Here is a 22,827-nt window from a genome sequence, read left to right as displayed (position 1 = left end):
TGTGTGTGTGAATATATGTGTGTGGCTGGGTGGGTTTCTGTGTGTGTGTTTGAATGTGAGTGTGTGTGTGTGTGTGTGTGTGTGTGTGTATGTATGTATGTGTGTGTGCGTGCGTGTGTGTCTCTCAAGGATATTTTTACTTTCCAAGACTATGTTGGGTGGCCTCCACTTGGCCTCATTGGTTGACCTTTAACTTATGACCTTCGGAGGTGAGTGGAATTCACAACAAAGATTTGAAGTTCCTATGTGTGGTGCGCACGGTGCATCAATCCAAGGGATGCTGCCGCCACATGCGTCCCTCGCCTTCAAAGTACTACGCTTTCTCATAGATTCATAGTTTGTTTAGTTTTTTAGTCACATACAAAACAAAAAAAAGTCCATTATATACATCTTCCTGTTGCGCCAACGTCCAAACCCCTGGTCCTGGAAACGCAGCGGCAGAGATCACATGACCGTCAGTCAGCCTCCAAACCTCCAACATGTTTTTGTGTTTTTCATATAATTTTTTTTACCAAACCTTGCCTTCAATATTTACTGGTATCATGCAGCTGAGGAACAGGAGACGATGGCAGCGTTTGACTTCAGAGATCCATGAAAACAGTCTGTGGAACCGAGCCACAATGTCTTCGGAGCACGTCTGAGAATAATTATCAGTGGTCCGTCCAGGAGGGGGGGGGGGGCGGGGGCAGGGAGGGGGGGGAAGTTTGGGTTCTGGAGATTATTCATGTCATGCACAATCCATTCATCAGTGATCCCTCGTCCCACTCAGAGTGAGCCATCATGGGTAAGAATAGTGTTGTTGTTTTTTCCTCTGTAAAGCTGGGAGACTCCTGGGGGGGGGGGGGGGGGGGGGGGACAACGACATTGAGACATCCAGGTGGGTGGGTGGATGGGATGTTAGTCAGGGGGGAGGGGGGTGGTGGTGAAGGGTGGTGAGGTGAAGAGGGTAAGGGCGGGGGTTGTAGCGGTGGCGGTGGTGGTGGTGGTGGACCAGTGGCTCCGGCCCCGTGCTTCATACGGGCCGGTCCACGGCGTACTGACATGGGCTCAGGTTGGACACTGGGTTCTGCACGGTGGGGTAGGCGAAGGTGGCGTGCTGCTTGGCCTTTAGCCGCAGGCTGGCCAGGCTGGAGTTGCAGGTGTCTCTGTACATGTAGGGGCTGGCTGAGCTGGCGTAGGGGCAGGTGGCAGCCGACACCGCCGAGTTGAGCCCGGACGGCCCGTTGAGGTTGTTGAGGTTGCCGAGGTTGTTGAGGCCCCCAGAGGGAACGCCGGCCACGGACGACGGCACCATGCTGGGGGGCATGTTCATGGAGGGCAGGGAGCTGGGCGGGGAGAACATGGGCTGTGAGCTCAGCGGGCTGACGTTCATGGAGTTGAAGAAGGGGAAGCTCTTGGCCGAGAGGGGGCTGCTGGCCGCCAGGCTCTTGGTGGCCCAGTTGTTGTAAGAGTAGCCTGTGTACATGTCGTCGTAGGGCTGCATCAGCCCGTTGAACTGGGCGCCAAAGCCGTTCTTGCACAGCTCCGCCTGCTGGTTCCTCTCTCGCTTCCTCCACTTGGCACGCCGGTTCTTGAACCACACCTGGGGAACAGGAAGGGGGAGGAGAGTTCATTGCATGCTGAGGTCCGATGGAGGAAGTGCATGGGTCATGGGGCGCAGTCGGTATGGAGGTTTTCACTAGTGAAATGTGATTTGTACGTGAGGTATTTTGAAAGGTTTGAAATTTTTGGAAATGGTTTGGAGAATCTCTAATCAAGGGTGTTTCTGAACAAACAGAAATCGAACAAGATGAGTTTCATGTTAATTAAACTTTTTGAAATTACTTTTTAATTTATCAGAATATCCGGTGACAGCTGACTGCCGAAATTGTTTTGAATATACTTGAGAATGTATGCAGACTTTTTAAAAGACGCAATGATCCCAGAAACTAACTTTGAGTATTATCAAACAGTCATATTCAGCAAGTGTAATTAAACCTCATTATTTGAGTAGTTGAATCCCAATGAAAGAAATGTCAGAGAACGGCAATTTTCACATTTTGTCACTTGTATGTTCTATATTCAGAAGCTATGAGACAGATTAAAGATGAAGTGCAAATCTAAATTAAGAGTTTTGAAAATCTTCACAATCGTACAGAATCACAATCATACAGAATCCTCCAAACTTTTCCCTTGACCTACGGCATAATAACCCCAAAAGTAGCAGTGCAAATATGTATTCAGGGTTTAAATAAAGACCTGTCCAGTGAGGACTATCGTCTTTACATTACAGCGAACAGGCCAGACAGCACCGGCTGCGTTTGTTATGGTTGTAACAAAATGCTATTGAACACTAATGCCAGATGAGGGTGTCGGTTACACACTGCTTTTTCCAGGAGAGAGAGAGAGAGAGAGAGAGAGAGAGAGAGAGAGAGAGAGAGAGAGAGAGAACTAACAGTTACCCCACTATCGAGGGTTACTGTTCCCCCAGATTGGGTCTCTCATGCTGAAAGCACGGAGGGTGAAACACATCAAAGCAGAGAAGTCAGAGGGCCAAGGTTACGCCACGGCTCTCTGAACTCAACTGACTTCCCTGCCATGGTTTGGTCGAGTGTTCTGGTGTTTACGTGCATGTGAACTTGCCCTGAGCTATTGTTCAGTATCTTTTCTTGGAACTATCAATTACTTATAATAGTACTACGGTCATGCATAGTCCCTTTCATTTAGGGGAAACAAAGTGGCTGGGGATTAAAGATGAATGGAAAGAGGCGTCAGGAAAAGTCGCTCAGTCTGGGATATGTTTGTTTGGATTAAAAACAAGGAAAACCAGTTTGAAAACGCATTATTGTGCTTGTTTCCCTGACCCTTCCCTGCACCCATGCAACATCCTCACCTTAATCTACATACTCAAAAGCAAACCTATTGATTATTTTGATCTCCTCATTATGAGAATCTCTGTCAACATTGTCTGTAGTGGGCCTTTAAAGAAGTCCTCATGCAGAGTGTAAATGCATCCGCAATCACATCAGTTTACATGCCTTTGGTCCGAGAACTGGGTTTTCCAGAGAGGATAAGAAGAGAAGGCCATAGGGGTCTTACAGAGAGGAACTTGGTCAGAGAAGGCCATATGGGTCTTACAGAGAGGGTCTTGGTCAGAGAAGGCCATAGGGGTCTTACAGAGAGGGGCTTGGCCATTGGGGTCTTACAGAGAGGGTCTTGGTCAGAGAACATTGGGGTCTTACAGAGAGGGTCTTGGTCAGAGAACATTGGGGTCTTACAGAGAGGGGCTTGGTCAGAGAAGGCCATTGGGGTCTTACAGAGAGGGGCTTGATCAGATTGAAAATGCCAGTGGGCCATGGATAGGTCGACATTGTGTGAGTGGTGTGTGTGGTCTGTTGTCCCTTCAAAATAACAACCAGCCATGGCAGCTATGTGACCTTTCGCCTGGCCAACATTAATGTGATTCATTGCTTGTCAAGGTGGCCCACCATATTGTCATCTGCTAGAATGCGGCCGCTCCCACTCTATTTAGCCACAGTGACAAAATCAGTGTGGACGTGTGAGCTGAGAGCGAGTGACAGCACGACAGCAGGTCGTGGCCCATGTACCTCTGACATTTAGGCCACTGGACTGGAACCTGTCCGCCTCTGGTCAGCAGAGGCTTCTGAACTACCCCCGGTTTACAAATGGTCTGACCACAGTTTGTTCACGTTTGTAAGGATTTGCTTGCCATTTTTTTACTTTCACTTTGAAACTGCGCTGCTTTTTGTCTTTTAGAAGAGAAACCAAACTTATCTCAAGGGCTGAGAAAGAATAGTAGTTTGGAGAATAATGAGATGGTCAAATGAGCCCATTCAATGGCCAAATAATTTAGATGATCACAACATGTGATCAGTTAACTATAAAAAACAACCGGATCAGACCATGTAAAGGTATCATCTAATTGATCCAACAATATTCTGTAGATAAACAATATTAATAAATAAATATGAATAAACAGAAATTAAATCTTAAATACATCGATACCCAGCCTCAAACCACAAGAGGGATATTATTGTAAACTATACCATTCTACCTGGCTGTAGTGTCATCAGGGCTTCAACTATTGACTATTGACTGGAATTTCCTCATTGATGATTCAGCATTTTTGAATGTCGCAGGGTAAGCACTCACCATCATGTTGTCTCTAAATAACTACTTTGTTTTGAATATCTGACCAAACTTTTACCCAGACTTTTCTTGACCTCCTGATCAAAACCAATTCAGGTTTTCACTCAGCGTCAAGTCAGGGGGCCACCTCTGCAAAGTCGTTGCATTGCTCACAAAGCACTCTACTCGATCACAAGGCAATGTTCGGAGATTAATTACCAATTGTGTAGGGACCAATTACGAGACAGACAACAGCGGGGAGGGCAACCAATCATGAGATAACAGGGTGGGGGGAGGGGCCTGACCACTACGAGACAGGTGGATGGAGAGGACAGAGGGGCGGGGTCGGTCACCCACCCTGACGCGGGCCTCTGTGAGGTTGGTCCAGACGGCGATCTCCTCACGGGTGCTCATGTCTGGGTAGCGGTTCCTCTGGAAGGTGGCCTCCAGCTCCTGCAGCTGCTGGCTGGTGAAGTGGGTCCGCTGCCGCCGTTGCTTCTTCTTCAGGGAGCCGTCCTCTGCACTGGACTCATCCAGCTGGTTCTGGTGGGTCTTCTCTGTGTCTGGAGAGAGGAAGGGCGGGGAGGGGGGGGCGTTTAGTGCCCGGGTCTCATGTTTTACAACATGTGCCTTTCCAATGTGTTTAGCAGATGATTTTATAGAAAGTGGCTAAAGGTGAATTCTGATACGTGTTGTTAAATACGATTTTGTCCTTTGGTGGACTCTCTTATCCAAAGTTTCTTGAAGTACATTTTTGGTCATTGAAAATTTTTAATATAATTGAATATTCTTCATATGAAATAAATACACTCAAAATTACTCCCCCCACACCCAAACGTACACACACACAGAAAATTATTTAATAGTTAATAACAATCAAGATGTGTATATTATTAAGGCAGGGACAGGGATTCTTGATACTTTCTCTGAAAATATCAATCAACTATTGATATCAACTATTATAATATTCTAATAATATTATAATATTCTGATAATGATTAAACTGGTATATAGTACCATGTAGTACAGTGAAGTATATTATATTAGCATGATATGGAGGCAAGAAAAGGATTGTTTGCTTCAAACACACCTTGTTTAAAGGCTTTCATTCACATGCAATGATTTCTAATTGGACATACCCTTTCCCTGGTTGTATAAAGTACAAAACAAGAACTGCCTCTATCATCCCAATATGTGTAGTACCAAACAACATCACACACTTTCACCCTTTAAGGTCGATGACATACATTACACATACTTTCTCCCCGGAATGTATGTGACAACACATGCACGTGTCACAAATCAAACTTCTTTGGCACGCCCTGCACAAAGCTCACCGTTGAGTCCAAATTTGGATTTGCGTGTTGGATAAATGTCAAATTCCTCCCATACTACACCCTCAGCACAATACACTAACACTAACACTAACTTGAACGTTTGATTTAGGAATTGAAACGAAGCGGAGCTGGAGGGAAATTCCCCTGAGATGTAAAACACAGTAAGGGGTGGAGGGGGCGAGTACGAATCCCTAATATCTTAATTGGTTGAACTTGATGTATTTGGTGATGCATACCTGAAATGCAGAATGTGTTTTCTGTGCCCTCGGGACATGGGTGTGAGGAACATCCCTGATTATTGTAAATTGTATCCATGTCTGTTGTGACTGGTAGACAGCCGTGCAAGGGATTATTCTGTAGTCTGACTCTAACACACACACATAGCAATTAACCCGGATTAGTCGTGTCCAGGATGAATCGTCTTTTTACAAGGTTAGGGAAGATGGCAGCTGAGGCTGAGGACGGATGAAGGACACACACACACACACACACACACACACACACACACACACACACACAAACTCCAGACAACTACACACACATACATAGACCTCCACCACCTGTACATTTACATTCATATAACCACACACATGTATAGACTTCTACGCACATACTCACCCACACACGAACATGCAAACAGCCATGCATACACACATAGAACCCCACCACAAACACACACACACACACACACACACACACACACACACACACACACACACACACACACACACACGAACTCCAGACAACTTCACACACACACATACACACATGCAAACTTATGCATAAACATAGACACCCACCACCTACACACGCACGCACACGCATGCACGCATGCACGCACACACACATACACACACACACACACACACACACACACACACACACACACACACACACACACAGGACCACACAGTTGTGTGTCTGTTCACACCCCCCCAACAGCCCTCTCTTCCGCACTGTGCTGAGGACCTCACAGAGAGCAGCTAAATGAGCCTGCTGTTCTAATCCCGGAGATCAGGGCTCATTGTGGGCCGGCAGGTTGGTCTGTGTTTGGTGACGGCTTAGCCCCCTCTCAGAGCCACCGGGAGACAGCCGCGGAGACGAGCCGAGGAAGCAACCCGCCCCGACCAGAAAACCAATAAGAGGGACCTAACCTCCTCCTCCTCCTCCTCCTCCTCCTCCGTTATCTTGTTATCTGCGGCTGCTGGTAAACCGACACCGCGTTAGTACTCTTAGTCCACTTATTGGGCCCAAAGTCGGGGACACAATGCAGGGGAGGAGAGGGCAGTGGAACAATAGGGAGCAATCTGACTCTGGGGGTCTGGCTACACGGAGGGACCTCCGCCGAGGTCAACCTCTCTGTGTAAGCTGGACCAGACAATGAGAGGACCGCTTCAGCACGGAGTGACACACACACTGTCTGTCTGTGCATGTGTGTGTGTGTCCTTCCGACTGACTGTCTATCTGCCCATCTGTCTGTCCCTGTCTGTCTGTTTGTCTGTTTCTCCATCCTATTTATTTGTGGGATATACAAAATAAAAGTCTTATTAGTCAGTATTTTGTCTCTAAAATACATATTTTTTAAGATAGTTTATCATAGAAATGTACACCGCAGTGTGCCTAGAATGGCTCCCTGTTGGATAACATCAGCTGATCAGGTAAAGGACTTCATGGCAGTGAATTAGCCGCAGAGCGCAGACATCTCTTTAAATCATCATGTCTGCCACACAAGCATCTGAAGACTTTAACCACTGGCTTCATCGGCGGGCGAGCCTGCGTGGTGCAGCGCGGTTGCAGGCTTTTACATCACAATCTGCATTGGCTCCGCATTAAAAACCCTCCTGAAGCACAGCGTCTATGACGCTTTCAAGTTAAACCGGGTAGACAATAGAAAGCTTGTTTTTTTTATCCTCCTTCTGAATGAGTCTAGTAGTCTACTTTTGTTCTATTCATTCGAGTAATTATTATCATAGCCTACTAATGCAGAAGGTCGATTTACGCCAGCCACGGCGCTTCGTGCTCGTGTCTTTTACGCGTCACATTATGCAGCTACTTGGTTTGCTTTTTTATTATCGGGCGGGGATTCAAAGCATATGCAGATGAACGCTGGTTGATTTCGCCCTGCTTTTGCGATTGAGCAGGATGTCATAATTTATAATAGGCCTAACCTCTCTCTGTTCACCTCCTCTGGATGACAAAACCACCGTGTCTCGATTTGGTATATGCCCCCTTCATCCAAAACAAACATAGCAGGCCGACCTCCTGGTTTGTGTATTTAATAGGACGGATCACATGGCCTGGGGTGCTTCTATGTTTAAAACTGTCCATAGTCACCAAGTATATTTTTAATAACGTGTATAAGTAGGAAAAAATACCTAACGATAACCTAAATAAGGTATCAATAGGTTAAAATAATATTCATAATGACAAGCATAATCATATTTATAATCATAACAATTATAATTATTATGAGTATAATGAAAATGGTTAGGATTATTCTTAGTATATAATTATTATCGACAGCCAATGCAAAAAATATATAATCTTTACATTTTTTTGAGCGATAGGACCTTAACATTTATCAGTGTTGCTGCATCCAGGCGATCGCCACCTTCTTACTTTATCATTATACCCTGTTTCAGAAACAGGAGAAACATTCAACAGCACTCACCGCTGTGGTCCTGGCCTTTGCATCCCTGATCGTGCTGCGGCGTCCCGGAGTCGGAGAGGGAGAGCGCCGGGCTGCGGGCCTCGCTGTCCGCCAGAAGGTTAAAATCCATCACCCCGCCTGCCAGGCTCTGGGAAACAGCAAGGTGCGGTGTCGTTTAGCCAACAGTAAGGCCTACACACCACTTTGACTCAACTATTTCAATCGTCAATCTTTTTCAATCAATTTATTCCAAAATATATATTATCATAGGCTTACAAGAAGTGAACGGAATTAATCACCTATAATATAATTATCAATAAAACACCGGGTAGGCCTAAACACCGGGATTTAGCTACTAAAGGAAATAAGGAATGTCCCACGAATACCGTTTTTAAAAATAACAATATTTTTGTTGACACGAAAAAGCAAAATATAGGTCTGTGTGTTATGGACGAGGATCTGACTATATAAATTCGGCTATAAATCCGTCTCCCGCGCATCGTTTCAGAGCAACACATGTATTCCTGTAACTCGTCCTCAGCCAAAATAGCAACCAGACAAGACCGAGACGGAATCGAGCCGAGAATAAATGGCGGTTTTATTTATACGAGCGTCGTTAACACATAGGAGATGTGAGGCACAATCACTCATTCGGAGCAAGAGATTTATGATGGCTTGGCTTAATTTAGAAAATCCACTTAGGCATGGGCCAATCACGTGGCTCCTCAAGTCGTTCGCGACATCCATTTGGGCCTTGGAGAGTCAGGTCGGTCGCGACATCCAATTAAGCTTTGGCCAATCACAGTGGAGATTGCAGAAGTAAGATGAAGCCTTACAATGTCGTTATATTGAATACAAATTGAATCCACATATAATGCTTAAATCAAGTTGGCTAGAGTAGCAAAATAGATGGGCCTGAACGTATTCACATGTTTCTGTGGTATGTTGTGTCGTCTGTTCTGTATTTCTGTCCAAATAGACACACAGGTTTTAGGAAGGATTTAAAAATGTTTATACTGTTGACAATCATTCATGTACAGGTAACTCTCGACCATTCATTTCGCCTTGTCCAGCTGCACACGTGCATTACTCACGGTACGACGATGTCCCATTTGTTAGTAATCGTGGCTGTCTTGTCAAAGTTAGTTAATTAGGAAGTATAAAACGTATAAAGCTTAACTCCCCATGCGTAAATCTCTGTGCTAGCCATGGTGTGTGTGTGTGTGTGTGTGTGTGTGTGTGTGTGTGTGTGTGTGTGTGTGTGTGTGTGTGTGTGTGTGTGTGTGTGTGAGACGGCAGGTTGCGTGCCAAGCTTTGTGTGCAGCAGTAACACCACACCCTGCTCTCCCCACCACGACAGCACCTCGGGCAGACTGCAATCTAAAGACCACAGCGTCCATTATATTAATAGTATAATTATATTTAGCTGTTTGGAGTTGATGTATGCCTGTGTTAATATACAATAGCCTTGACTATCCTTTTTACTGTATGCAATACGATGTATTAAAACACACAGATGAAACGAATTTAGTTATCTTTGCAGTAGCCTACTTTGCGTCTACTGGGCACTTCCCAGTATAGGCCTACTGTGAAGTATTTTTATATGATAACTTAAGCGAAATAAGTTCAGTGTTCCATATTGTACCACTCTTTTTAAAATAACAGCACTTAAATGGTATTACCAAACAAAACAAAAAACGAACAATAATTAATTGTGTCTGAAAACATGTAGCCAACGATTTGTAATCCAAATTAAAAGCACGGAAAGGATTGATGACGGATTAAATAGTTTAGGGTGTAGGCCTATTCAGATTTCAGATTTATAGCGAGTGGTTATAAATTAATAATATCTAATTGTTATTGTAAACCAAATAGTTGAAAGTAAATAGTAGGCCTAAGTCACTAGGCTAAATAGTGAATCAACAGACGGTCTCTTGTTGTTGTTTATTTTCTAATCGATTATTCAGTACTTCGTTTCCTATTTAATGGTGGCTGAATCAAATACATAGCATTTATTTCCCTGAGAAATGTGTTAAAACACCTGTTGTGTTTTTATCATTTTTTCTAGGCCTGTTGCAAAGTTATAACCACTTTGGTTTGACAACCGATTATTTTTCGAGTTTTCTTCTTCATGCAACCAAGCTTGTAATTTAGTCAACATAATAACTCTTATTAAATAAAGTTAAACTATGTTTAGTTTGTTGCTTTGGTTCTTCGATCAATATATTCACCGAGTCAAAAAAAAGACAACCGTTGAAATCTTAAAAGGGAAAATCCATCTGCTTTCTGTTTGAGCTCCCTGAGAAAAAAAAATCCGGAGTGTTTTAAAAAAAGATTAAACTGACAGGAAAATTGTTATTTTCTCCTTTCCTTTATCTGCTCGGGGCTACGTGTCGATGGGAAAGGCAGTCTGAGATTAAGGATAAGGTCAAGTCGGTGTTGAGGGGGCCCATCCCGCTCTATGTTGTGGTTTTGTATTAATGACCACCCTCCCCCCCCCCCCCCCCCCCTATATGGGTTTGTGGGTTAAAGTTGACTTGCGGGTCAAAAAGCTCAGTTTTCCTTAGTCAAAAAAAAAAAAAATCCCCATTGCTGTAAAGTATCGCGGCCAATCAGCAGCGTGAGGGCTGAGGCAAAACCAACAGCCGATGATGTAATATATAAGTAGTTTACATTTTCTGTGTACTTTCGGCCCTCTTGGAATCTAAAGACAGACAAAGATACACCGCCTTGGCTGTTGGTACTTTGCAAACACACTTAATCCGAGCGCCTCCTCCGCAGTGCCGTCAGATCGACCTGCAGCAGCGGCAGCTCCTGGCCCCGCGGTAAAGCGGTCTTTTCTTTACGACTATCTAAGCCGCGTCTTTACGACTCACCAGAGATGTGTATCATGAGTGACTGCTGGTGCCGATCAGGACAGTGATTGATGCCGCTGTGTGCATGCGGTGCTGAGAGGATCGGGGGCGAGGTAGGGATTGGCAGGGATGAAGAGAGTGTGAGCACACGTGTGTGTGTGTGTGTGTGTGTGTGTGTGTGTGTGTGTGTGTGTGGTGTGTGTGTGTGTGTGTGTGTGTGTGTGTGTGTGTGTGTGTGCGCGCGCGTGTGTGCGTGCGCGCGCTCGCGCGAGTGCGAGTGCGTGCCTGTGTGTGTGTGTGGGGGTGGTACAAGGTGTCAGTGGCCCTCTTCATAGGCGCGACATGATTATATTTCCAAATCGAGTACAGCCATCCCTCACCCCACCCTCCCCCCCCCAACCCCTAGGAGCTCAATATGGCCAACAAGCTATCAGAGAGACTAACGAGCGCACGCGGAAAACCTTGCGGAACTTTAGTATGTCAATCAGGTTTATGAAGGAGCGCGCGGTGATCTATGGGCCACCCGACCCCTCATGCTCGTAATCAGTGTCATATAAGTGTAGGTCTGAAAATCTGATGAGGTAACCTTTAAATATCACTCACAAAACCCCACGTAGCCTACGGAAATATGCGCGCATGGGTGGTTTTAAGTGATGATATATAGGCGCACGATTAATCAAATTAATATTTGGAATGCTTTAAAGACTGGATTCGGGATTATGTATGATATGTCGATGTGAGGGTGGTTCATTGTCGTGCTATTCGGGGGATGGAGGATGATGGCCTCTCCGGTCTCATAATGTGAATGTGACATTTGAGATGACCTTTGGGTTGATAACCTGCTGTTCGGATGTGTTGTGCTGCTCTTACCCGCCATTGTAAAATGTTACAGAACGGGTTCCTGTCAGACTCGCATCATACCAGCTGTAATGCCACCCTTTTATCTCCGCAGGTATATTTGAACTGTTGCTTTGATGTATGATCATGTGTCCTGACAAGACCGCAATATGGCGCAATATATGCCTGGCCTGTGGTTTTACATCACTCCCTACACGACATCTGTCTTTCGGAAAGCGCTTCCTGCGGCGGAATCGGCCTCGTGTAGTGATTCGGCAAATGAACGTGGCGCCCCTGAATTCATATAGGCCAGCATGTTCAACAATAAAGGCAAATGATCGGAGACCGACGCACAATATGAGAGGCGCCTGTTTGCATAAGATGGGCCGCTTTGCATGCGCAGTGGCTCGATTACATTGATCTCATTAAAAAAGATGTCTCATAAAAATAATAATAATAAAATAATGGAAGCGGGGGAGGGGGTGGTGGGGCGGCGGAGCGGCAGATCCGTTCATTTTTTCCTGAGGAAGATTGGCCCGTCCATCTGTTGGTGGCGCATGCAGGAAGTCTGCTTGCATTTCCACGGACTCGTGAGCATTAGCCCCGGAATTATTCATAAACGCGTGGAGAATTAATTCCCAGGATTAAGAGTTGATTAAGATGTGTGTCACTTTGCTGTCTGAGAACTTATTAGGCGGCTGCTCGAGATGGCGGCAGATGGAATTTCACTCCGGTGTTTGTAGATGTTAATTTCTCCCCTCCTATAACAGCCATTTGCATATGATTGAAGGAGTGAGTCGGGTCGAGCTTTTTCCACAACGGCAGGAAAAAATAAATAACACACATGCACACGCGCACACACATCCATAACACACACACACGCACACATCCATAACACACACACACACACACACACACACACACACACACACACACACACACACACACACACACACACACACACACACACACACACACACACACACACACACACACACACACACACACACAGACGGGAGTGTGTGTGAGCCCCCACAACAATATCAAGTTGAAAGATCTATCTTTTAGGGACGAGGACTTTTGGGCCCTATAACGGCTGTCTGGTTTCGATCTCTCGGTATGGACTGTGATATGCTGTAACTGGTTAACACTAAATAATGTAATTATTTGGATATTTTGTTTATTAACAATCTGAACACATTTTGAATAGCATATTTGTGCATATCATGGATGCGATGCATGCAGAAATGCGCAATTAGCCTATGTTCTTCAAATGTCAGCTTTTAATTAGATGGGGATAAACAATATCCTACACGCACATGCGCAAACCGGTAAGTAGGCGAGCCTGTAGGCCGTTGGCCTTTGCATTTGTTTTGGTGGCACTACTTTTGACATATTTGATATAACCAAATCAAAAAAAACATTTCAGTGCTTGAATGCTAGACGAATAATATGGATGTTCTTCCTATTTTATTAGAAAAAAATAACAACATAAAACACTACATTTTAAACGTTGCAGAATAGGCCTTCATGTGAAGCAAGGGTTATTGTTGAAATAGTTTACATTACATTTTATTTTATTACGATTACGACGATGTGAGACTCAGTGGAAAACTCGATGACACGTACCTTTCATAATTCTGATATTATTTGGTTATTTTAGCATCGATGGATATTATGGAATTAATCAGTTTAATCTACCAATATTTGGAAGGAGAATTCTTGAATGTTTGTAAATTGGCAGATTATATTTACGTTGCCTATATGCTTTACAGTTACATTTTTATAAAAAATATAGAATAGGCCTATATATGAAAATATAGGCCAAGCCTACATGTGTTATGGCTAAAAGGCCTAGCCTATAAATATATAGCCTACTAGGCCTATATTTCTATGTATTTTATTTTATTTTTTTCTTTCATTATTTTTTCCAGGGTTAATTGCATTTTTGGAGCACAATTTGGCATTTTAATTGAACGTTATTGTCCTCCTTTGGCCTCCTGTCATGATTAATTCTGGACTACCACTTAACGGTAATTTGACATTGTGTTGTTCAGGCTTATCACTTAAAATAAATCAATAACCAGGCCTAACTAAATAAATAGCAGCGTACCAATAAGCCTATATATTGTATTGCATTATGTGCAAATGACACCAGAATTTATGTGTCCTTCCGACCGGCCGTGTTGTAAATAGAAGGCCTGTCTTTGTACCGAGGAGGTGTGTGCGTGTGTGTGTGTGTGTGTGTGTGTGTGTGTGTGTGTGTGTGTGTGTGTGTGTGTGTGTGTGGGGGGGGGGGGTACTGTTTTTTCTATTGGAGGTCTCTGTGGCGGGGAACACCTGCCACCTATCAATGTCAAAAGGATCTCCAAATATTTTTGACCTCTGAGATGTTTTCGCAGCGGCACTCCAGTGGGATGTGTGTGTGTGTGTGTGTGTGTGTGTGTGTGTGTGTGTGTGTGTGTGTGTGTGTGTGTGTGTGTGTGTGTGTGTGTGTGTGTGTGTGTGTGTGTGTGTGTGTGTGGAACATGACATGAAAAGTGAAATGAAATAGGCCTACATCCCTGAGTGATCGGCTATTCCAATGGAATGAATTTCCTTTGAGGAGCAAACTACTTTTTTGGGCTGTAGTTTTTGTTGTGACATGATCTTACATAAAACCCTTCCTAACATTTCCACCGAACCAGAGACACGTCTGTATTGTTTAACATTTGGGCCGGGCTTAGGGCAAGGGAGGGCGCAACTCGTTTTTCGTTGTTTTAAAATACCAATGTGTTCAAAAATATAACTAAATAAAATAAAATAACGTAACATTTTCTATCCATTCCCGTCTCGTAATCCAACATAACAGGAGGATATGAATACAGGATTACAGTCATAATCTAGTTAGGCCTGTCGCAATCCCCCAAATTCGCGAAGGGATATGTGCAGTAGGCCTAGGCTATAAATCGAAAATAGGAAGATCAAGAGTAAGGACTAAGTAAGTTAAACTTCCTCCGAGCTAAAGGCAGACCAGTGGAAACAGTGATAGATACCGGGTATTGATCGGGAAGGATGTCCACGTTTCCATTCGTGCGGGTGATGCTGGTTTTAACTCTGTCATGTTGTTGTGTGTGGAGCATCAGATCTAGAGATCTAGCCCACACCGTCATCTAAGTAGGCTAGTATACCAATAGACTAATAGGCATAGAGTCACAAATAAACACAACGGATCGAAGATAAAAAAAAACTGACTACAACAAGTATCTGACATTTCGCGGACAGGACTTACATCAATCCTGGTGTTGAGAAATTAATCCGTGGAAAAAAGCAAGGTAGTTGTTGCGTAATGATTGTCCTAGGACTGTTGTTTTCTGGTGACATCCACAAAGTTCCCCGCGTGTGTGGAGTGAAAAAAGCGGTCAGTTTGCTCCTCGGCGCGCGATCATGGATGAAAGCAGCAGTAGTGGAGGACAGGTTTGATCCCCGCACATAGAGGGACTGACTTCATGCTTAATATTGTGCGCGACAGGTCCGCTGTAGGAAGGACTGCCCACTTTACAGCTTTTACTTGCCCCTTACCGCCCCTTTCGGCCCGTGTTACGAGCGCACACAAACACACGCACGGCACGTATAAAAAAGCACGCACGGATAAAAGAAAGTCCTCCTCCTGCTGGTCCGTGCAGCAGTTTGCCACCGATTTCCCCGCACGCGGACGCACAGACGCGCAATCTCTCTCTCTATCTGTCTATTTCTCTTTCACTCCCCACAACGCCTGGGCACGCAGCGTCCACCGTCCGCCGTGACTGTTAGGGTTTTGTTCGCAACAATACATCTCACTTTACCTTACTTGCTGCTCCATGTCAGTATGGGCACCACACATTTTCCTTCCACTCTTTTGTTGTGTTGTATTTTCTGATCGTTATCTCATCGTGTTTGTTGTTTGTTGACGGTCTTGCTTATTGTGTAGTATTGTGTAGTGTGTACAGCATTTATGTTGGTCTCCAATGTTCTCATTCATGCTAATTATTTTTGATATGATGAATCAGTTGTTTCATTCCTTTCACAATCACAACATAGTGCTTTTGGTTAGATAGATTGTTCCTCATGTATTTCCCTCTATCACATGCATGCCTCAAATGCGTAAATTGCGAAATATGAAACTATTATGTGATTGTACACACATGTAGGTTATGTGACCCACAGTGGCTTTTTCGTTTTTTTTTTTTATTATTATTTACATTTCATGTTTAGTTCAAAATTGAAATTTGTGTAAAAAATCATGATCATATAAAGTAAGAATACAGTTTTCATAAACAGTTAAACAGTTACAGTACACATTTTAGCACAGTGTCAACTTGTGTAACATGAAGTCAAGTGGCTTTGAACAGATATTTAGGCATCTTTTATTTAGCTACACAAAGGTCATTGCATTGTATAATGTGGATTGAGTCCATTTCAAGTTAATTACAAAGCAAAATGTGTTCTATTAAATATGATGGTAACAAAATCCAGAAAAAATGGCTTTTATTTGAACACACACAGGATTCAGGGCGAGGGTAGTGAAATGGAAGCTTGAATCTTTCTCTCCTTATTCTTCAGTGTGCGGTGACTAATGAGCACACTTACTTCCAAGATGCAACCTTACATAAATATTTCCAGCTTCGATGATGTAAATGTAATCAAGAGGCCTCCAGATGTTTCATACAGAAGGATAGATTGCTGCTTGTCGGGGGATGTTAGGGAAGCAACATTGTGGTTATTAAATGTGTTTTTTTCTTTGTAATAAATGTAGTTATGTCATTATCTCAGTAGTACTGCAGTCCAACAAAGAAAAGTGATTTCCCTGATTACACATGCAATTTAAAAGTAACACTTCATGGCTATAAGGAATTAGTTTGCTCTACAAATCTCAGTGAAATCAGTTCAGTTCAGTGAGTTGAGTTCTGGGGATGGTGAGTGTTGCCTTTCTTTGTCTGTGTATGAAACGTTGAGAAAAACATATAGCACAGGTGATCAAACACTTTGCAAAAGAGCAAACAGAGATCTGGCAAGAGATGGTGGTGGTACATGTTGGAAACACAGAGCAGGACTTTCGGTATACAGCTTGATATCTACTGGGGAAGATAAGGGACTGTAGACTAGCAGCTATGCAATCATAACACCCCCCAACACACCCCCCTACCCACCCTGACCCCCACCACCACCACTACCACCACCATACCTCTACACACAGACAAACAGTCACGAGACAAGAGACGATTTACACTCTCAGCTACACATGTCCCGCAGTGCCGCGTGCACATTCCGGGGCTGCTTTGAGTAAAAGGCGTCGGCCCCTGCAATAGTGAGACAATAGTCAGACAATATTAAGACCCTTGGACTTCCACATTCAAAGGAGGATGAGGCAGTCTCCGATCCCCTGTCTCTATCGCCTCCATGAATTTGAAAGATGCAAACGTGGGTGGAACGCCAAAATGTTGTGCTAATCCAACCAAGGTCATCCTTTTTGCTGATAATAAGAAAAAAGGTCATTTGCATAGAGAATGGCGACATTGAACTATGTATTGTCAATATTATAAGCAGGGCGGATGGGGATGGGAGGAGGGGCGGGGGGGCGGGGGGGGGGGGGGGCGGGGGGTTATAGTACCATCGTCCATGAGTGTCATCTTTGACTTCCTCTTCAGTTTACATGTCCAGCCGGCAGACTTTAGCCTTCTTCATCTTTACATATGGGATGAGGGGTTTACATTTACTATGGATTAGAAGATTTATTTGTGATTTGGGAAACCAAACCAAAAAAAGATTGGATTATGATGGCAGATCTGGGGTTAATAGATGTGTCAATATATGAACTATATAAATGTGATCAAAATTATGATTGTTTGTCTTTAGTTTTCGTTTTTGATGTTGAATCTGCCTTAGGTGGAATGAATATGGATAGGTAATTGTCCCATATGTCCATGTGTTGATTTTATGGACACATTCAAAAGGACGGACAGTCTTGTAGTGTTTGACTCAGAGTTGAAAGGTTCTTGGTTCAATCCCCCATGGTCATAGTCCCAATTGATGCTCATTAATGCTCATTAATGATCTCATTATGTATCCCTTTGGATAAAAGTGTGACCAAATAGTAAAATACTAATAAACACTGGTGAAAGTAATTATTAGAATATCTAATCAAGCATTTTTATTTATTTTTTATATCTCTCCGTTCTTGACAGCTGAAACACTGCATGGACTCGCCGATGTGATACATCCATGATGCAAATCCATGTAAACGCCCTAGCATAAACAACCCTCTTTAATGTCGTCATCAACACGCTCAACCAACCACGAAACGAGTCGTACAACACTGCTACATTATCCCGCCTTAATGACCGAATTCCCGTAGTGAACGCTATACTTTATACTGTAAAATGGTTTCAATTTAAATTGATAGCACGAATTTTAAAATTTCATACAAATAATATTTTATATAGTCATAGCAACATAGTGCATTAAAGATTACGTCGAATGCGATTGGTTTCCTTGCCGGTCAATCAAACGCAGGAATCATGCTAGGCTGAGAGCGCAGAGGGTTTTCCACGTCAGTGTGTTTACCAAGAAGACTGACAGCTGCTTAAATTTAACACATTACAAACTTTTATTTCCTGTAATCAAAACTATAAATAAATTTCTACCGAGAATGTATTTCACATGGTGTAAATGTCCGTAAACTGTAGTTTCCCTGGGTCTGTTGTCGCATATTGAACTTCCTATTGGTCTATCTATTCACTGTTAGCCGGCTAGCCTGTTCAATTAGCCTAGCCAGTTAGCCCAGAGGTTCGCCTGCAGGACTCCATCTTGTGTTGAAGTTGGTAATTTAACCACACACAGGTAAGTTATTTAATCTTGACACCACCAAACCTGCACTGTGGATGTTGATGTTTTACTCATTGTGCCGTAGAAAGAAAGAGGCGGAAATTGAGGCTAATATGACGTGGATATCAAGCTAGCATGTTATGCCAACTTGACCACAGGAACACAGCCGGTTTTATTGGTTGTACATCGCAGTTTTGCAATTACTACACACTAAACGCATTTTTTTTACACATTAGAGGAGTGTGTCTCCTGTTCAGTGTAGTTTATGTCGTATTATATGTGTAAGCAGGGATGGTAATGGACCTACGTGGTTAGCATCGTCATTTTACTGATCAGCTGATTAACCAGTTAATGCAGGTAAACTCGGGAAGACAGTTCTCCAGATCTCTATTCTGCCTTGAAATAAGGACTAGGTATTAATGTCTGCGTGTGTCTACGAGAATTGCCATAACAATTCAATGCATTCTACCAATGGATCAATATATTTTGTTTCATAATGATTGGTCAATGTATTCTAGGCCTGTGTAATCTATATGTTTTTGTTAGGGATTTGTGTGTACCGGTATAGTCTTTAAACTGTTATTTTTTAAAGTTTATTCCCAAGAGCAGGTGTTTCATCCTTTCAATATGATGGTTAACCTGTTGGGTGGAGTGCAAGCCAAGGGGACTGCGTCATTACAAACAATGATACCATTTATTTCACAGGTTCTGGGTTCGAACCTCAATGTCTGCAATCTACCTGAGCAAGATTCCTAACCCTACCTCCTTCTTAATGACATTTATCTAAAGACATTCACTCTGAGGTGCTTTGGATATCACAACAGCATGTGACAAACAGTGAATGTATAATGTGATTTTCTGAGGTACATGTTTTTCTGAAAATGTACTGCGGACGAACCAATTATCCAAAGAAAACTTTGTTTTAATTTCAGAAGGCAGGATGGTGGACAAGAACATCTACATCGTCCAAGGAGAGATCGGTACTGTGGTTGGAGCAATCAAGAGGAACTCTAGATGGAACACCCACACTCCACTGGTACTTTCATAACACTCTCAATCTCAAATCATATTTGTTTTTACCCTGACCTTTCTGAAGTTGAGATGGCTGTATCGTGTTGCAATGGCAATGATTTTCGCTGTTATGAAACGCTGACTTCTGCTGATTTTTATTTTTGAAGTATCTTTTTGTTATATCAAAGTCCCAATGTGTAACATTTCAACTAGCTCCTAGCTTAAAATTATCTTGCTGCATCTGTAATCAATGATGATCCCATCCTATAACTAATATATTCTACAAAGGAAGAAAAAGCATTTGGCTCACTATTTGTTAACACTCATCATAAATCAACTACCCCAAAACCCCTCCCACTCACCACTCCACCCAGGCAGCCGAGCTACGGTAGGTCGTGTCATACAGCTGCACAGACAGTTGAAGTGGACAGAACTCTGTTCTGAATGTCTCCTGCCTACTATTCTGGAGGGCCTCAATCTTACATTTGATGACTTTAAGAGGGGCCAATACAAATCCACCAAAAAATGTTTAGTGGAGGGGCAAGTGCTTCGGAGATAGAGGCAAGCAGGCGTATAGGTCTGTACCCTGAAAAAGAGCATTATCCTAACCAATTAAACCAGATATAGAGGCTGCTGTCGGCAATATTTGAGAGTTGGAAAGAGAGAGCAGAAGAAAGTACGTTTTTGAAAGAAAACATCCCTAAAAATATCTGGCGTTAAGAAATATTGCATCCACACTCCTGTGGTTGAGCTTTGTTGACATTCTTTTCGCACGTCATTGACAGGCAAGTTGGATTCCCCAAACCAATCAGAGAAGAGATGCCCTGATTGGTCAACATGATCTTGGAGCGGTCTAGATGTCAAATTGTCTCATACAGCCGCCAACTAGATATTCTCCCATTTAACTCACTAATAGCCAATGGTTGGCTATGACATATCTAAAAAGAGAAAGATCTACAACTAAAAACCTTGTTAGTTATTCTAAATTAATAGCCAAGCCATTTAAATGTTCTCCTCTAGAGTTGTATGAATAAAAAGCCTTATTTTTCACTACCGACCAATTCCTGTTGGTCCCCCCCCCCCTCCCCACCACCTGTCCTTCCACCCCTGGATTAATCAGAGGAATGCTTCTAAACTCCTTCTGTGAATACCAGGGGTTTGATGGTTCAGTTTGTTTTACCTTTATAAACCCAGGGTAGGCTCTCTATGTCATCAAATGCTCTGTTCCTTCTCCGAGCCCCAACATCAATGTCACAGGATCCAGCATATTTAACCCTATCTTGATGTTATCTTCTGACCAACGAACACTTGCAACGCAATCACTGACGATTTGATAGTGGTCATTGTTATACTTTATTATATACCCAGCCAGTAACAAAGTCCCCCTGATATAATTATTAGAAACAGTAATACTTAATATGTCTGTTACTCCAAAATTAGCTTACATTAGGTGTTGTCTTTTTTTCTTTGCCGACTGTATTTCAATCCTTCCCAAACTTTTGAATAGAACCGTTGCACCCTGAGTGAATACCGTGCATAATCGGGTAGATCGGAGCTCTCCGTCTCCACAGAGTCCTGCCCCTGTTTGATTTCATATGTTTTCTATTTGTTAGGGTATATTATATCAGCCTGTATTATAGCATATTATATTAAGAACGGACACGCACATCATCATCACCATATAGTTTTTTCACAGCCATTTATTTTGTGAAGTGAATTTTTTTGTAGAGGCGGTTGGTAATTAACCGCTTTGTCTATGGACAGCTGTGGGAAACCCTGCAATCTGTAGATGTAGTTTAGATTTACTTTGTGTGTAATTATGTTTTTAAATATGTAGTAGTAGTGCAGAGGAGTCAATATTGTCAATAGTCACATTTACATCTGTATACACAGTATGGTATGTATGTAATACTGTATTTAAGGAGTGTTATACTTAAATCCTGCACTAATACACTCTTGTTTCAACATTAGTAACACTTCACTGGAACTCTAATTCGATTCTTTTTCTTACTAAACCTGTTTGGTCTGTCGACTAAACGGCGACAAAACTAAAGTCTCTAGTGGACATAGAGTGAGACCGTGCAGACTTAAATTTGGACATTTTCTGCCGCTTTTTGGCTTCATGTTTCTAATGAAAATATAAATTCTAAATACCCAGGTACAAAATTAGGAAGAATAAGAATCTTCCCAGATATTGTCTCTCCTTCTAAAAGATTGGGCCTTCTTTATTCAAATGCTATGCAAACCTGAGAATTGGATTTGCACAGCTTGTCCTCAGATGTCCTCATGATCTTGAATGGTGCAAACCGTGTGTCCTTTTTTTACCCTATGACCAGGATGAAGAACAAGACCCTTTGCTCAACAGCTTCGCCCAACTCAAGGACATCCTCAACTCCATTAAAGGTAAGTTCATCCACACATCACACGTCAATCAGATGTATAACCAACATGTTACTCAGAACACGGTTTCAAATCCACTCAATTGGATGAGTTGTGCAGCCCTTGATCACAGGTCTCCCAAGGTCTCCATGGGCTTCAACGACCACATTATACCCACATTATAACCCTCAGCCCTCTTACACATTTGCATATCCCTAAGCTATCTGCTATACATTCACAATTATTAATTTTATGATTTTTAAACAGTTGACCACATTGAGCCAATGAATTAGATTGAAAAATGACAACAATAAAATAGTTTCTGAATTATTAACACACATTTTATGTTAGTTAGGCCCATCAAATTAGTGTAAAAATCTGATCAGTTTTAATTATAATAATATCCATAAATATATCCGTCTTCTGTAATACCATTCACCAGCTCCTAGCGCCAGATAGCAACCATGTACTATATTCCTCTCTTCTGATCCTCCTGTTTCAGCAGTGGCTTATTCCCTGCCAAATCTCTCTTGTTTCAATACATCACTTGGGTAAATCTTAGATAGCTGAGACCCCGAGGTTGAACATATTCAGATTTGCTATTGTAAAGAGTCGGGTTATCCCGTGTCTGAGGAGTAATGTGATATTTAATCAGGTGTGCGGTGTATATTTCCATGGAGAAACGTTGTGGCCTTTCGCATTGTCAATATTATTCCTCACTGTGTCTCGCCGTGCATGGGGCTGTCTTGTGGCTGCTGAATCATACGGGAGTCCCAACGAAACAGGA

General features: G+C 42.9%; 2 protein-coding genes across 4 annotated transcripts in view; one reads left to right on the top strand and one right to left on the bottom strand.

The window, feature by feature from the left end:
• Positions 1-1,012: 1,012 nt before the first annotated feature.
• pitx3 (paired-like homeodomain 3) lies at positions 1,013-15,224 on the bottom strand (the record flags this gene model as incomplete). The annotated part of the gene is made up of 4 exons (XM_084470519.1): positions 15,079-15,224; positions 8,137-8,263; positions 4,486-4,691; positions 1,013-1,582 (listed from the first exon to the last, which is right to left on the bottom strand). The coding sequence occupies exons 2-4, from the start codon at positions 8,243-8,245 to the stop codon at positions 1,013-1,015; spliced, it is 885 nt and encodes a 294-aa protein (XP_084326645.1). The 5' UTR covers positions 8,246-8,263; positions 15,079-15,224.
• Positions 15,225-18,370: 3,146 nt separating this feature from the next.
• The window catches only part of gbf1 (golgi brefeldin A resistant guanine nucleotide exchange factor 1), an 82,124-nt gene continuing 77,667 nt past the window's right edge, over positions 18,371-22,827 (top strand). For 2 of the 3 annotated variants that reach the window (XM_084470512.1, XM_084470510.1), the window contains exons 1-3: positions 18,371-18,665; positions 19,583-19,686; positions 21,998-22,064. In XM_084470512.1, the coding sequence (XP_084326638.1) occupies positions 19,591-19,686; positions 21,998-22,064 (163 nt within the window). In that variant the 5' untranslated portion in view covers positions 18,371-18,665; positions 19,583-19,590. The remainder of the gene's footprint in view (positions 18,666-19,582; positions 19,687-21,997; positions 22,065-22,827) is intronic. The other variant, XM_084470511.1, reaches the window with a different exon arrangement.

The sequence above is a fragment of the Micromesistius poutassou genome (assembly GCF_964030765.1).
Source record: "Micromesistius poutassou genome assembly, chromosome: 7".
In the NCBI taxonomy this organism is placed as follows: Eukaryota; Metazoa; Chordata; class Actinopteri; order Gadiformes; family Gadidae; genus Micromesistius; species Micromesistius poutassou.
The sequence above is the reverse complement of the archived record's forward strand: the minus strand, read 5'-3'. Positions and strand labels throughout refer to the sequence as shown.